The following is a 14,117-nucleotide window of genomic DNA, read 5'->3' as shown; positions in this document are numbered from 1 at the left end:
ATTTCGATAAAAGAAATCGTAGATAGTGGGTTTCTTCACTCTTGTAATTTTCAGCTGTCCCCTTTTGGAGGATTGACGAAACAATTTAATTTTGCTACAAATTGAGGCACTACTGCGATTTAAAGTTACATTATTTCGTAAGGATTATGTAACATTACGTTACGTTACATTTTCTAAGAGAATTAGAAAAAGATATAAGTAAAGTGAACTGAGATTGAAATTAATCTACAAATCTACGTGATAGCAATAAATATTAAAACTGAAAAAAGAGATAAAAAGTAAATTAAAAATCAAGATTATATCTTTAATCAAAATTAGTAAAAATGATATTCCAAAGTAAATATCCGAGAATCTACTGCTCGAAGAAATGATTGCGAATATCGAAAACATAACGAGAAACGACACGATCGATAGCCAATCATAGCCGTTGTCATAGATCTGTTCGCGTTGCCTGCACTTTTTTGCACTTTACTCTATCCTCGCTCTCTCTTTCTCCAACGTCCAATATATATATTTATCTCGTTTTAAGTGCAGGCATTTTTGGGAATTTTCAGCAACGCGCGAACAAATTTCAACAAATCTCCGTGCCGCCGCGCGCGCGTACGTATGTATACATACATTACGACGATGCACATTGCACCAGCCCATCAAGCTCGTTATCTCGAGCAGCGTATATTTCGTGCCGTAGTACTCGCTCTTTTTTTTCTCCTTCTTGCCTTCTTTACGCTTTTTTCACCGCCATGGGATAATTTTGATTTTCCCGAGACTCATCGTCGCGATCGAAGGTTAATTGTCCCGCCTTTAGTTCTAAAAGCCAGGACCCGCTAGGATAATTCCGCGACGGAATTCCGAGAGCCCGAGCGCGCGACCCGCGGCCCAAAACGAGAAAGGAGAAATGGATACCGAGCACGTACCGAAGAGCGACATCGGGCAATGCCTGAAATTGATAGTGTCGGGGAACGACGCGGCCGTCAGCGACGGCTGGCTGATGCTGCGGAATCTGCAGGAACGCGAATTCGGCCAGCCGACCGACTGCGAGGACATCCTGCGGGATGTCCTCAAGGGCGAGATAGCGAACGTGTCGCAGGTGGCCAAGATCATGGCCTGGATGTCGGGCCGCATCGCCGAGAAGCGTTTCAACGTCAATCCCATATCGAACGACGTCGCCCACCTGCTGCGGAACACGAGGATCGACGATATGTCGCATCTAACGGAGATCCTCAACGCCCTCGCGGATCACCGGGCGTACCTGCCCAGGTCGGCGAATCACACGAAACTCTGCGAGGCGATAGTCACGAGCCTGTCCTCCTTTCGGATGCCCTTGGAGCCGAAAAAAATATCCGAATTCTACGACAACACCGCCAAGATCCAGCACTTTCTCAAGACGCTCTGTTCGAACGCGAAGAACGGCGAGCGTGACGTTCTAATGTTTACCTGCCTCCAAACCCTGTACAACGTCATATCGGACACAAACGGAAAGCCGGAACCCGGCCCGGGGCTCGCTGCCATATTGCAGCTGGTGGAAGCTTCCGTTATTCCGCAGGCGGTCGACTGGATTCTGTCCCAGTCGCACACCGATCGTCAGCTGATACAGGCCCTGAAAGTTCTGTGCGATTGGCTCCCGAAATGGCTTGAGGATCGACTCGGCGTTTGGATCATGGAGTTCATACGTGGCTTGGAGAAGCAGCACAAGTATTCCACCCTTCTCGAGCTTACGGAATCTTCGATAGACATGCTGGTGTTGATGTGCCGAGTGTTGCTGGTGCCTGTGATCCGTCAAAACGCTTCCAACATTATATTTTACATCTTGAAGAGGCAGAGCTCGTTGTCGTTTGTTCGGAATGTGGCCAAGAGGATACCGGCGTTGATGAAGGACCTGATGAAGGAAGATTCGGACTCCAGTAAGGAGTGCGTACAGAATTTAGTCGACATCATGAAGGTGTACGACAAGAGATATTCCACCTGCGTACCTTGCGGAAACACGGAAAACTATCCTTTTCCCGTACTACCGCGAATGCAAGTCGTCAGAGAGCTCTGCAGGGAGCCGGTGTGGATAGACGAGACGAAGGAATTTGAACCGATCGTGGAGCCGGAGAGGCCGTTGTCTGGCAAAGTTGGGCTGTCCAATCTCGGAAACACTTGCTATATGAATAGTGTTTTACAAGCCTTATTAATGACCAGACAGTTCTGCCAAGAAGTATTGAATTATCGTCCTCTAAACGAATCGGGTAAAACACCCCTGCTGGAGAAACTTCAAAATTTGTTTGCGTTACTGTTGTATTCCAAGAGAATATGTTTGGCGCCAACTGAGGTATTGCGAGCGTCGCGACCGACATATTTCTTACCTGGGCAGCAACAGGACAGTTCAGAATTTCTCTGGTTAGTACATTACTCTTGTCCCCTATAAGCTTTTGCTTCAAATTATAATTTAAAAAATTTTTTATTTGTTGTCTCTGCGTATAAATGCAAATTTGGATATTAAGAAAGTTCATAAATCAATCGGTATAGTTGAATACAATTTATTTTATGTTTATTCTACGTTAATATAATCATTATAATCAACTATTGATAAAAATTCTCTTTGCAGTCATCTTTTGGACGTTCTGCACGAGCAAGAGAAATCCGCCCATTCAAACTGTGGAGGAAACGATAGCGCGGCGAAATGCAAGATTGAGAAGCAGGAAGACGACGAGACGTTGGCGATGAAACCAACAAAAAATATTATTAAACGTTGGACCACTGAAGAAGATCTAACAGAAGGCTTGGCCTTGCAACGGAAAACGCAATCATTGGCGGACTTTACACGAGGTGATTTTCTCTCTCTCTCTCTCTCTCTTTCTCTCTCTCTCTCTCTCTCTAAATATATATATATAGTTAAATAGATTGTAAGACATGCTTTCTCAAAGTCTCCCGATTTTACTGTTTGTATTTATATCTACATTCTGTATTTAACTTAAACATTTTGAATGTTTATTTTTTTTGTAACAGGTGAAGAGCTAGGACAACGGCTTAGCGATTCTCATTCGGATTCGACTGACAGCGGTATACAATCCGTAGGTGGCGAAGAAACGGGCACATACACGTCTCTCGTACACAGAGTGCTGGGCGGAGAGTCCCAGATCACTCACCGATGCGCACAATGTGACACCAGTTCTCGCAACACGGACAAGTTTCGCGACCTGCAGTTGTGCTTCCCCGAAGAGATACAGGAGAACCAAGAGGTCTCCGTTCAGGATCTCATCAACTATTATCTCACGCCGGAGAAGCTCACGGGGGAGAACAAGTATCGATGCGACAAGTGCACGAAATTATGCGACGCGCAGAGGATCATTACGATCTTGCAAGCGCCCGCGCACTTGATCCTAACGTTGAAACACTTTCGATACGACTTCGATTCACGATTAAGGACAAAACTTCGGCACAAAGTAGTATATAACGATACGATACAGTTGCCGGTGTCGGCGATACCGTACACCGTAGCGGAAACGTATCACTTGTATGCCGCTGTCGTTCATTCCGGATACAGTATGGATTACGGGCACTATTTCACGTACGCTTGCGATTCCAAGCAGACTTGGTATAAATTTAACGACAGTTTCGTAACGCAAACCACGTTCGAGGACTTCAAGAGCTTGAAACCTCCCGACACGCCCTACATATTGTTTTACGAAAAGTCGGGAGCCCATGACGGGATTTACGAGGACGACAAGCCCGAATTGTCGACTCTAAGTAAACGTATTCAGGAATTGATAGCGAATGACACTACGGATTATATTGAGGAGCTGCGACGTCGAGCGATAGCGTCGCAACGTAGCCAACTTCCGACAAAGCCTTTGAGACAGCATAACAATTCCGACGATGATAATCCGCCCCCCAGTAGCTGTCGCGGTGCAATCGACGTCCCGGCGAATCGGTTTCTTTATTGAATCTGTTGCAACGCGAACGGCGACGCATCTTGCCAATTGCAAACAACTTTGTATTTGTTCTAAGTATTTTATATATATATATACATAGATAAAAAAAACGCAATCAGCCTGTATAATCGCAGAAAGTCGCGTTTTATGGTTCTGTACCATATCGTATCGCTGTGGAAAATTTCATTAAGAGAATTGATATTAGATTTTACATCTTACGTTTACCAAGTGGAATACATATATCACTGTACATGTACATCACACTACTGTAACTCGACGATAGTTACGCTGTCCGGAAAGTAGTTGTGCAGCTCTGCAAAATAGTGCGAAGTGCAATGATAACCAGAATCTGTGCAAAACGGATATGTACATAACATAAATGGATACACATACGAATGATAATTACACGAATGAGCAAATACGTTCATACATGTACGAGGGATGAAACGTATTAAGACTAAAAAACAAATTAGTGTTTTTATTTATTAGTCGCTAATGTATTTGTATTATAATGTGTTCAGCATATTTTTAAATCAGTCTCTCGGTTGTTTTTAAATTTATGTATTATTGAGAAGAATTATATATTGGAACATCTCAAGTTTTATTTTTATCATTATTTCGTTTTTATAAAATTTTATGTTAACTGAATGCGTGAGTGTATGCCTATGTGTGCGCGCGTATATGTGTGCACTATTAAATTATGTTTCCTTAAATACAACATTTTATTTTACCTCGGCAGATATATTAAACATTTTCGAAGCAACTATAATTTTATTACATGCGAAGTGTTATTATATTAGTTTTTGTTATTTAATTACATAATTAATTTTTATAAAAATTCACTATTTTTTTTTTATTTTTTTAAAAGTAAATTTTAAGTATATTTATGTTCGTTTCGATGAAGCAGTTATTTATTTATTACATCTGGCGAAAGTGTTGTTCAGTCAGCATTTGAAGTACTTTGAAGAGAAAGTTTCTGAGAACATTTATTTTTTGTTTTCTTAAAAATAACTCGGTTGAATTATTTCCGAATTATTATTTCACTAGGAGTAAAAAATCAAGGGTGAGCAAATAGTAAGTGCCTCACTCTACGTATATATAAGATGTTACAAGATTCTACCGATAAAAATCTTTTAGTGTTTTTTATCAATAGATATAATATTCCTGAAACTTTATGTCGGTAGAATTTTGTGAAATTTTGTATATGTTTCTGTATATAAAGTGTAAAAATAAATTTCTCTCGATAATTAAGTAACTACAGTTCTATACATATAGCTAGTTACTTAATTTTATATATATATATATATATATATATATATATATATATAATATTGTTGATGTTAATAAATAATCATCATAACATCGTTAAACTTGAAAATCGATAACTCGCAGATTTTATAATACATCGTAAATTTTACATATTTATTAAAGGAAGTGTCATCCACGGAATGTTTGTGCGAAGTTACCAGTGTTGTTACAAAAATGTTAAAGAAAAAAAAAGAGATACGATCATCGGCTGTGGTTCTTTGTACATACGTGCGTTGTGTTATTACAAAACAGTATTTATTAAGTACAAGAGATAAACCTGATTTAACATTGTTGTAATTGTTACGTTGCGATTGCTTGTAAGCTTATCGAATGCAACTTGTCGTAAAAAAAACATAACTTATAAAATAAAATTAGCATAGTTAATAGGTACATGTATATATAATATGTATAAGCGTATGCGTCTTTTTACAATATAATATATGCGATGTTTGTCTAAATGTGCCACACTGAGCCTTTATTTATTATCATTCGATATTCATTGTTTCGTACTTATTTGTAAAGTTGTGGATCTTCTTTTTAATTAACGAAGAGCATATTTTTAAAAATAGTAATTGAACGTACAACACTATTAGCGCTCGTTTATAAGTTATAGCAAGATAAAAGTTCTTCGCGCTTTAAAATTACAATAGTTGAGAGAATATATTTGTTTTAATTATGAGGGTACCATGCAACATATACATTCCAAACTCTTCGTCAATCTGTGATAACTTTTTACTGTCGAATTGACAATATTAATTTTTGAAACTTATTATGGAAACGGATACGCGGACTGTTTAGTTTTATTTATAATTAAAAATATACATATACTCTAGCGGGTACGGTTAATGTGTGTGTGTTATACATATAATATTAAAATAATTAAATTATATTTGTGAAAGAGAAAAGAAAGATCCATGCATTTATTGCCAATGTCAACTAGAATTAATTGTGCGATATTTAATACCATTGGAATATAGTTCGCTGAAAGATTAATGTAAGCTTATTAATTATAATAAATTTCCTACTAAAAATGTTACGGGATAATTATGTTGTTTTTGCACACCGCTGCCGTTTATTTATTCAAGACAGACAGATACGAGACATTCTGTGATAACGCGATAAAAAAGGAGTTAAAACAATAATTTTATGCATTTAATAATATTTTTTAATGGAGTATCCTATTATTAAATATCTTATTATTAAATGTCTTATTATACATATAATAAGATATTTAAGGTATGAATTCATACGTTATGCGCAATACGATATTTAATCATTAAGATCACATAACAATTCTTCAGATATCTCAAAAACGTTTTTTTTTTTAAATGTCTTAAATACTTTATCATTAATGTCATAAAGTCGTTTTTCTGAACTTAATGAGACATTAGGAAAATTTTAGGACACGATAATGTTCCTTTTTGTTTGATAATGACATTTTTATATCAAACTCTTGAAATGCTTCAATAGATAAAGGTGATATGTGATATTATCTACATCATTTTATACATCTGGACAGTAGAACTTATCGTTACAAATTTCATCATTTAATATTTGTTCGCGGCGTGTGATTGTAGTGAAAATATGAAGAAGGTATATCTCGCCGCTATAGCAGGTATATTGGGTATATTGGGTATATTGGGATAATTACGGAACAAAAAGACATTTTTCGACAAAATTGCTTGATATTCATCTAATAATTACGCAGAACTTAAACTTAACTTTTTTTATAACTTAAATTATAAACTCTTTTCTGTAACTAAACTTATTTATAAGTAATAAAGGCTCAAAAGATTAAAAATCAATCAGAAAATCAAGAGCGTGGAGCCATAACAATGTATTTTTGTAGTATTATTTATTACATCGCACATAGCTTGCCATGCATTTTATCTAATTGTAAGTAATTGTAATCGCGTAAAAGAGTCACGGTGCGGTCTCGCTTCGCTTATACCTGACGCGAGACACTACCGTGTCTCTTGATTATTTATTGAATTATTTATTGAACAGGCGCAGATTTTATTATGCTAATTTTAAATTATTATATGTCTTTTAGCTGCATATAAACAAAATTATTAGAATTAAAAGAATTTCACAAGTGAAATTATTGAATAAAGAATAATCTTTGTAAATAGGATCTATAAAAAATCTTTATAAATCAAATTTATAAAAATTGTTTTTTTCTTTTATTTAATAAAAATTAATAAAATCACTGACATATATTCAATCCTCTTCGAAACTTATTATTTTAATAGGAAATCTCGGTATGCTGTCGGTCGGCCAATTTATCGGTTGGGGATCGCCATCCTTGCCTTTACTGATAAATGGTGGTGATGTTGACTATTCCGTACGTTTGAACCTCGAAGAAGCCTCTTGGGTGGTAGCCTGTCTTTCTTTGGGTGCCGCCGCGGGTTGCGTTATTTCTGCATTGATGGTGAATGTCATCGGCAGGAAGAACACCATGCTATTTACGGCTGTGCCCTCGATAATCGGCTGGTTGATGATAGTCTTCGCAACATCAACGTGGGTAATAATTGCTACATATTCATCTAGGTACATCCGAGTACTTTCTACAAAACGATATGCCGGATGTGTAAAAGTGCATTGAAAGTCGAAAATTAAAATATTTGTGTGATGGGTAACACTTTCTGTACATGTGTCGTATGTATATAAGATATAATTGTCGTAAAATTCTAAGCGCCTCAATTAATCAGATCAAATTAAGATTCAGATAAAACTGATAACGTACACGCTTCATAGATAATACATTGTTAGCAATAACGTAAATTTTTTATGCGACTGATTGTTGTACACGATTTTTTCGTAGATTGTTATCAATTTTATCAAACATGTTAATAGGAGTACAAATAAGTTTCCGCCGTTTTTTATCAAAAAAATTATTCCCAACGATTTTGAACGATGTGAAATTGCTTGTTGAGTCACTCCTAATGTAAGTGCAAGTTCTTTTTGCGTTTGGCACGAATCTTCCTCCAATAATGCTTCCAGTTCCGTGTCTTCGTACACTTTCGGCCTTCCGCTACGTTCTTTGTCCTCGACGTCAAAATCACCGTTCTTAAACTTTTGAAACCACTCACGACAACTTATATGCTTCTACGAGCAATCGATGCGCCTCAGCTGCAGATTTCTTCAAATTAAAGAAATAAATCAAAAGTTCCCGCAAATGACGCTTATTCGGCTCAAAATTCGACATTTTCGCACGAGAAGAATTATGTGATGCCGATACAGTCTGATACTATGTCAGGTTTATGGTGTTCTATTGTAGGCCATCTATTGTAAAACGGCGGAGACTTATTTGTATATAATAGAATAATAAATGCTCACAATTTATTACACATTTTAAGATAACGATGACAACATGAGTTTATTAAGTGTCCATAAAATTTAAACTAAAACTGATTTTTAAATTAAATTAATCACAAAAATGGGATTTTTAACTGTGTAGAAGCAAAAAAAAAAGATTCATAGTATCATTTTGAATAAGTTGCCCGAGATAGGGACCAATTTGGATCGTTCAATACCTTTATCATCTCTTTTCTGCTTTGCAGGAGCTATACATATCGAGGTTTACATCCGGACTGGGAATGGGCATCGCTTATACAGTCACGCCGATGTATTTGGGCGAAATATCGCCGGCAGATATCCGCGGCAATTTAGGATCCATGCTGACGGTTGCTGTGAAACTCGGCACTTCGATCGAGTTCATAATAGGCCCGTTTCTTTCGGTGAGAAATCTCGCCCTCGTCTCTTTGGCGGTCCCGTGCCTGTTTGTGGTAGCTTTTGTCTGGCTACCGGAATCCCCGTACCACTTGATGCGCTGCGACAACAAACAGAAAGCTATAAACTCTCTTGTTCAATTGAGAGGCAAAAAGGACGTTTACAAAGAAGCGGACAGTATCGAGCAATCCGTAAAGACTGATTTGGCTAATGAAGCTGGTTTCCGTGAGCTCCTATTTGTGCCAGGAAATCGCAGGTATATGACGTCAAATTTCAATCTGTCGTCGTGTTAACGAATCAATGTGAAACTTTAAAATAAGATTTCTTGCTGTAGCACGAATAAGTAAAAATATTAGATATTAGATTTAAAAATTTTACAAATAATTTTATTACAAAATCGTTTTTCTTTTTAATATATGAGTCATATTTCAATAAAGTTAAAACTATCGTTCTGATAACAGAAGGATGCAATTGATAATTGTTCCGAATGATTTTTACAGAGCCTTAATAACATTAGTGTGTCTGGGCATGGCTCAACAGTTGAGCGGCTCGCAAGCCGTGTTGCAGTATGCTCAAATGATTTTCGATCAGGCAAACGGTAATCTGGAAGGCAAGTACTTGACTATGATACTGGGCGCCGTGCAGATAGTCTGCTCGATCGTCTGCATGACGATCACCGATTGCAGCGGCAGGAAATCATTGCTGACGATCTCCGCCGTCGGTTCGGCCTGCTCCACCGCCATGGTCGCGACGTACTTTAATCTTCGATATAATCACGTGGATACCAGCAATATCGTGTGGTTGCCCGCCACCGGCGTGATTCTGTACGTGGTGATGTACGCCCTTGGTCTGGCGGCGTTACCGTTCACCATGGCCGGCGAATTGTTCCCCACGAACGTGAAGGCCCTCGGCAATATGATAGGCATAACGACGACGCATGTCACAGCCTTTGTCGTGACAAAATTGTACCCAGTCATAAGCGAGGGTGCCGGTGTGCACTCGCCATTCTGGATATTCACCGCGTGCAGTCTCGCCGGTGCTTTATTCACGCTTCTTTACGTACCTGAGACCAAAGGCAGGACACTGGAGCAGATACAGGAGAAATTGCACGGTTCGTCGAAACAGGGAGGAGTCGAGAATGGGGTATCTCCGCATGTCAATCATCCATCGACGAATATTTGAAGAATATATTTGCGAACTCTAATAGTTGGATAAATAACAAAAGACTCATCGCGATAATGAAAATAATAAGTAACAAGTACAAAGGAGCCTTGAGAGTTTAACGCGGAAATTTTTATCTAAGACTACTGTATGACACTATGCCCTTATCAGCTCTGGTAAAAATAATATCTGCATTGTTCCTGGAGGAAATGTTTAATGGATACGCTAACTTGGAGAGTGTTGAGTTAACAGGATTATTGTTAGAAAACATACCAACAAGCATACATATTGTTTGCTTAGATACGATAGCATTTTATCAAATGACCTATGACTGACGCCATTTAGTTTTGAGTTTATTTTTAGTAGGATATTTCTTTTTTTTATTTCTAGTATACGTCACGTGTACTAGTAACTAGTACTAAAAAAGTTTATAGTACACGTAATGTATATACTATAGATTTTCAGTTTTGGCAATGAATTTAGAAACTTAGCCATACTTTAATTCATTATCTGATATGCATGAAAAGCGCCGTTTATAATTTTAACTGCGATTGATTTATTTTACTTTAAACTTTCGATTTGCCTTAAGATATTTATATAGCGGAATTATTTCTTATTTCATATTACTATAGCAAATTTTGTATATATTCGATTGTCTCTAATGTCTTCAATGTTGCAGAGTTATGGTACCACGATGCGAAAAAAACTAAATTATATCATTTATTTATAACTGCGTTTATTTCATTTGTCTTTTCAATAGTATCCTCTTTACCTTTATATTTTTTCTCCTGCAGTCTACTTTGTTCTTAATTTTATTTTTAACATTTCTGCATTTATTAACAAATTTCCTCAATTTTATTCTTTCTTTCTTTGATTACCTATTATCTCGAGCAGTAAGACTAAGAAATTTCTAACTTTTTTCTTGTGAATATTATTATAAAATAGAGGAAGAATAAGTAAATATCTGTAGGTTTTCATTTACACAAAAAATACATTGATATACATTTATACAATGACAGTATAGGAGATTATACAGTAATCACACACATATATATATATATATATATATATATATATATATATATATATATATATATATTTGGGCCATTAATAATTGTATTCGACTGCGTTTCGAGTATGTCCATACTTTTCATGAGCAATATGATTATATTCGTCGTTACTCAGCGATGGATTAATGATCGTTCTGGCATCACTGGGTTGCAGTAGAGAGGTGTTTGCGTTACGCTTGATTTTCGGCGAACATTTTGTTGGGATCTCTGTTGACATTTCTGAAACATTCGTGTATGTACATACAATGGATATATCTCAAAACGCTCGCTTGTTCATTCAATTATTTACACTGCAAAGTTTAATGAGCAAAGAGTTTCATAAGAAACAGTCTCACTCTGTGCGCAGTCAATTCTCTTTGAAAGGATATATATTGATATCGTTAATAAAAGTAACAAAATGTTATTGAACTCAAAGTATTGGTTTCAATTTCATCTTTTAATATTTAACGTCCGACGCGGAATCGTGCTTGAGGACGATCGGGATTTCTCCGGGACGTGACGAAAAAACCTCGAATGACTTTTTTTTCGTCGAACGCGCAGAACGCAGCGCGTAAACCAGCTCTTGGCGCGCGAAATTTCTGGAAGCCGGTGTCCGCGCGAGCGAATCACCAATCGCGCTGCACTTCAGGGGGGTGCGAGCGGGGTGCGCACTGCAGTGCGCTCCCGGCAGTCCGTTGTCCGTTCGGCCGGCCCGGCCGCTGGATCGCGGTCGATCGCGATCGCTCCGCGTTTCTCGTCGTCGTTTACCCGCGGTTTACTCTTCCGCGACGTGTTTCGCGGCCGGATCTTTTGTAACAGTCAATCGCCCCGGCGCGGCGCGGGTCCGTGAACGAACGTGAACGAACGCGATCGACACATCGTTCGATACGCTCGTCGCTCGAGTAACCGAGGTCCGAGCGAATCGCCATTGTTACGCTTCATTACTCCTATTTTATCGCGCTCGCGCGTCGATGGCGAATCTCGCGTATTTGACGTATACGAACGTCGAGAGTGCCGAGTTCGGTGAAGGATAATCCGTCTCGGGTGCGTTAATCAACGCGGGCAAGTGTAATTAGTGAGTGTCGGCATGAGATTCGTTGACTAACGAGACGACTCGTCGCGTCGGATCGCGTCGGATCGTGTAGACGCTAGACGCCGTGAAGTTGGTCGGAGTCGGAGTTGGAGTTTGTCCCCCGTGTCGCGAGAGCGAGGATCGAGTATCGGAGGATCGACGCCATCGACGGGGACTGACAGGATCATCGAGGGATCGCCAAGAAGAATTACGAATTACGAAGAATTACGAGGTTGGTCATTTTTAGTCGGCGTCCGTTATGTTCGTCATACGCGCGTGATTTTTCTTAAATTTTCCGTCGGCCGCAATCGACGCGGCGCGAGAGAGTGATTACGGAATAAGTGTCGCGCGCGCGAGGATCACCGTCGACGTGATCATCGTCGAGTTTTTCTTTTAACGTTTAGGCACGCGACGCTCACCAGGTTTGCCGACGATAAATAATAAAAACGACGCGACGTTCGCAATGTAACAAAGAATTTCTTCCTTATAGCTGTACTATATATGTTGGACTTTCATCCGCGCACTTGGAAAACAGGTAGATGATACTATATAGATAATATAATTAGACGTCCAGGAGAAAAAGAGGAAAAACAACGAATATGAGATTTAGCTATGAAAAAAAATGGAATATTTCATTTACTTATTTAAAGGGACACACGTACCTGGAAGCATTAAGAAAATATGCATTTCTGAGATTTTTTGTGGAAAAAAATTGTAAACTTTATTTAATGAATATTTTCTTATTTAAAAAATTCTTACTTTTTCTCTAAAAAAATGTTTTTTTTTTAGAATTACCTAAAATAAAAAAGGAGATAATTTTTAGAAAATATATCTAGTCCTCGATCTAGTCTATCATATACATATATATATATATATATATATATATATATATATATCATATAGAATATATATATATATATATATATATATATATATATATATATATATAATATTTTTTTCTTCTGAGAGAGAGAGAGAGAGAGAGAGAGAGAGAGATATGCTTACTTTTTATTTTAGAAATACGAGCCAAAAAGCGTTACGTAAAATTTGATGCCATTTTGTTAAAAGTAAACTTTTTAAAAACTTATGATAAAGATTAAAGACATTTATAAAACTTACTTTATAAAAACTGTCTTCTTTTTGATTTTTGGTAATTCAGCTCCATACAGTACTATAGTCACCGTAAAACGCGCCTTAAAAAAAAAGTTTTTACGGAAGATTGACTATTTTTCATTATTTTTCGAACATAAAATATTAATTTTTATCCATGACTTCCATATCACGTCTGTTCCAAGCAGTCAAAAGGTAAATCGCGATACTCACCAATTTGTAAATGGCACAGGCGTAGCTGCCTTTGCGTATACGGACCACCAATAGCAAACAGGACTGCATGATAGCCATGCTGCAAGCAGATGAATATTCTTGCGAAATTCGGTAACGGCGAACTGCCCGGATCCTTCGCCACGTTTTGGGACGCGAAAATTAAATTCTCTCCCGGCGGAATTCCAACGGGCTCAGTTTCTTACGTTGCGGTCGATCGAAAATCGTAAACGGGGAGCATTATCGCGCTGCGGCACGGTAAACACGAAGTGAGAGCAACGAAATCATACAAGAACGGTTCGGCGCCGACTGCAGACGGAAGGGTTGCTCTCTCAAAATGCCCTCCTTAGTCCAGTCACTATGTACAAAAAAACGGATTATAAAAGACATAATTCTGACCCAGGATTTTTCTTTTGGGGGGTGTTGGGGGGCTCAAGAAAAGCTTAATCTCAAGTTTTCGACTTCTGTTTCCCGCTTGCTTTTTTTACGGGAGTAAAAAATGTGAAAAAATGGTTTTTCCGCGATAACTCGGTTTCTAATAAAGTTACAAGGTCGAATCGG

The 14,117-nt window shown here is 38.1% G+C and overlaps 3 protein-coding genes across 3 annotated transcripts in view; all 3 read left to right on the top strand.

The window, feature by feature from the left end:
• Window positions 1-642: 642 nt before the first annotated feature.
• LOC143894517 (ubiquitin carboxyl-terminal hydrolase 35) lies at window positions 643-6,258 on the top strand. The gene is made up of 3 exons (XM_077400842.1): window positions 643-2,379; window positions 2,588-2,808; window positions 2,989-6,258. Exons 1-3 carry the CDS (start codon window positions 896-898, stop codon window positions 3,924-3,926), a joined length of 2,643 nt encoding a protein of 880 aa, XP_077256968.1. The 5' UTR covers window positions 643-895; the 3' UTR covers window positions 3,927-6,258.
• A 1,227-nt stretch (window positions 6,259-7,485) lies between these two features.
• LOC143894526 (facilitated trehalose transporter Tret1) lies at window positions 7,486-10,136 on the top strand. Its single transcript, XM_077400858.1, has 3 exons — window positions 7,486-7,746; window positions 8,786-9,210; window positions 9,455-10,136. Exons 1-3 carry the CDS (start codon window positions 7,486-7,488, stop codon window positions 10,134-10,136), a joined length of 1,368 nt encoding a protein of 455 aa, XP_077256984.1.
• A 1,718-nt stretch (window positions 10,137-11,854) lies between these two features.
• Window positions 11,855-14,117, top strand: part of LOC143894512 (uncharacterized) — a 195,702-nt gene continuing 193,439 nt past the window's right edge. The window contains exon 1 of the mRNA XM_077400830.1: window positions 11,855-12,468. The gene's annotated coding sequence lies outside the window, so the exon portion shown is untranslated. The remainder of the gene's footprint in view (window positions 12,469-14,117) is intronic.

This window comes from Temnothorax americanus, unplaced genomic scaffold, assembly GCF_048541705.1.
Source record: "Temnothorax americanus isolate GAGA-0224 unplaced genomic scaffold, ASM4854170v1 Scaffold14, whole genome shotgun sequence".
NCBI classification, from domain to species: domain Eukaryota; kingdom Metazoa; phylum Arthropoda; class Insecta; order Hymenoptera; family Formicidae; genus Temnothorax; species Temnothorax americanus.
The sequence above is the reverse complement of the archived record's forward strand: the minus strand, read 5'-3'. Positions and strand labels throughout refer to the sequence as shown.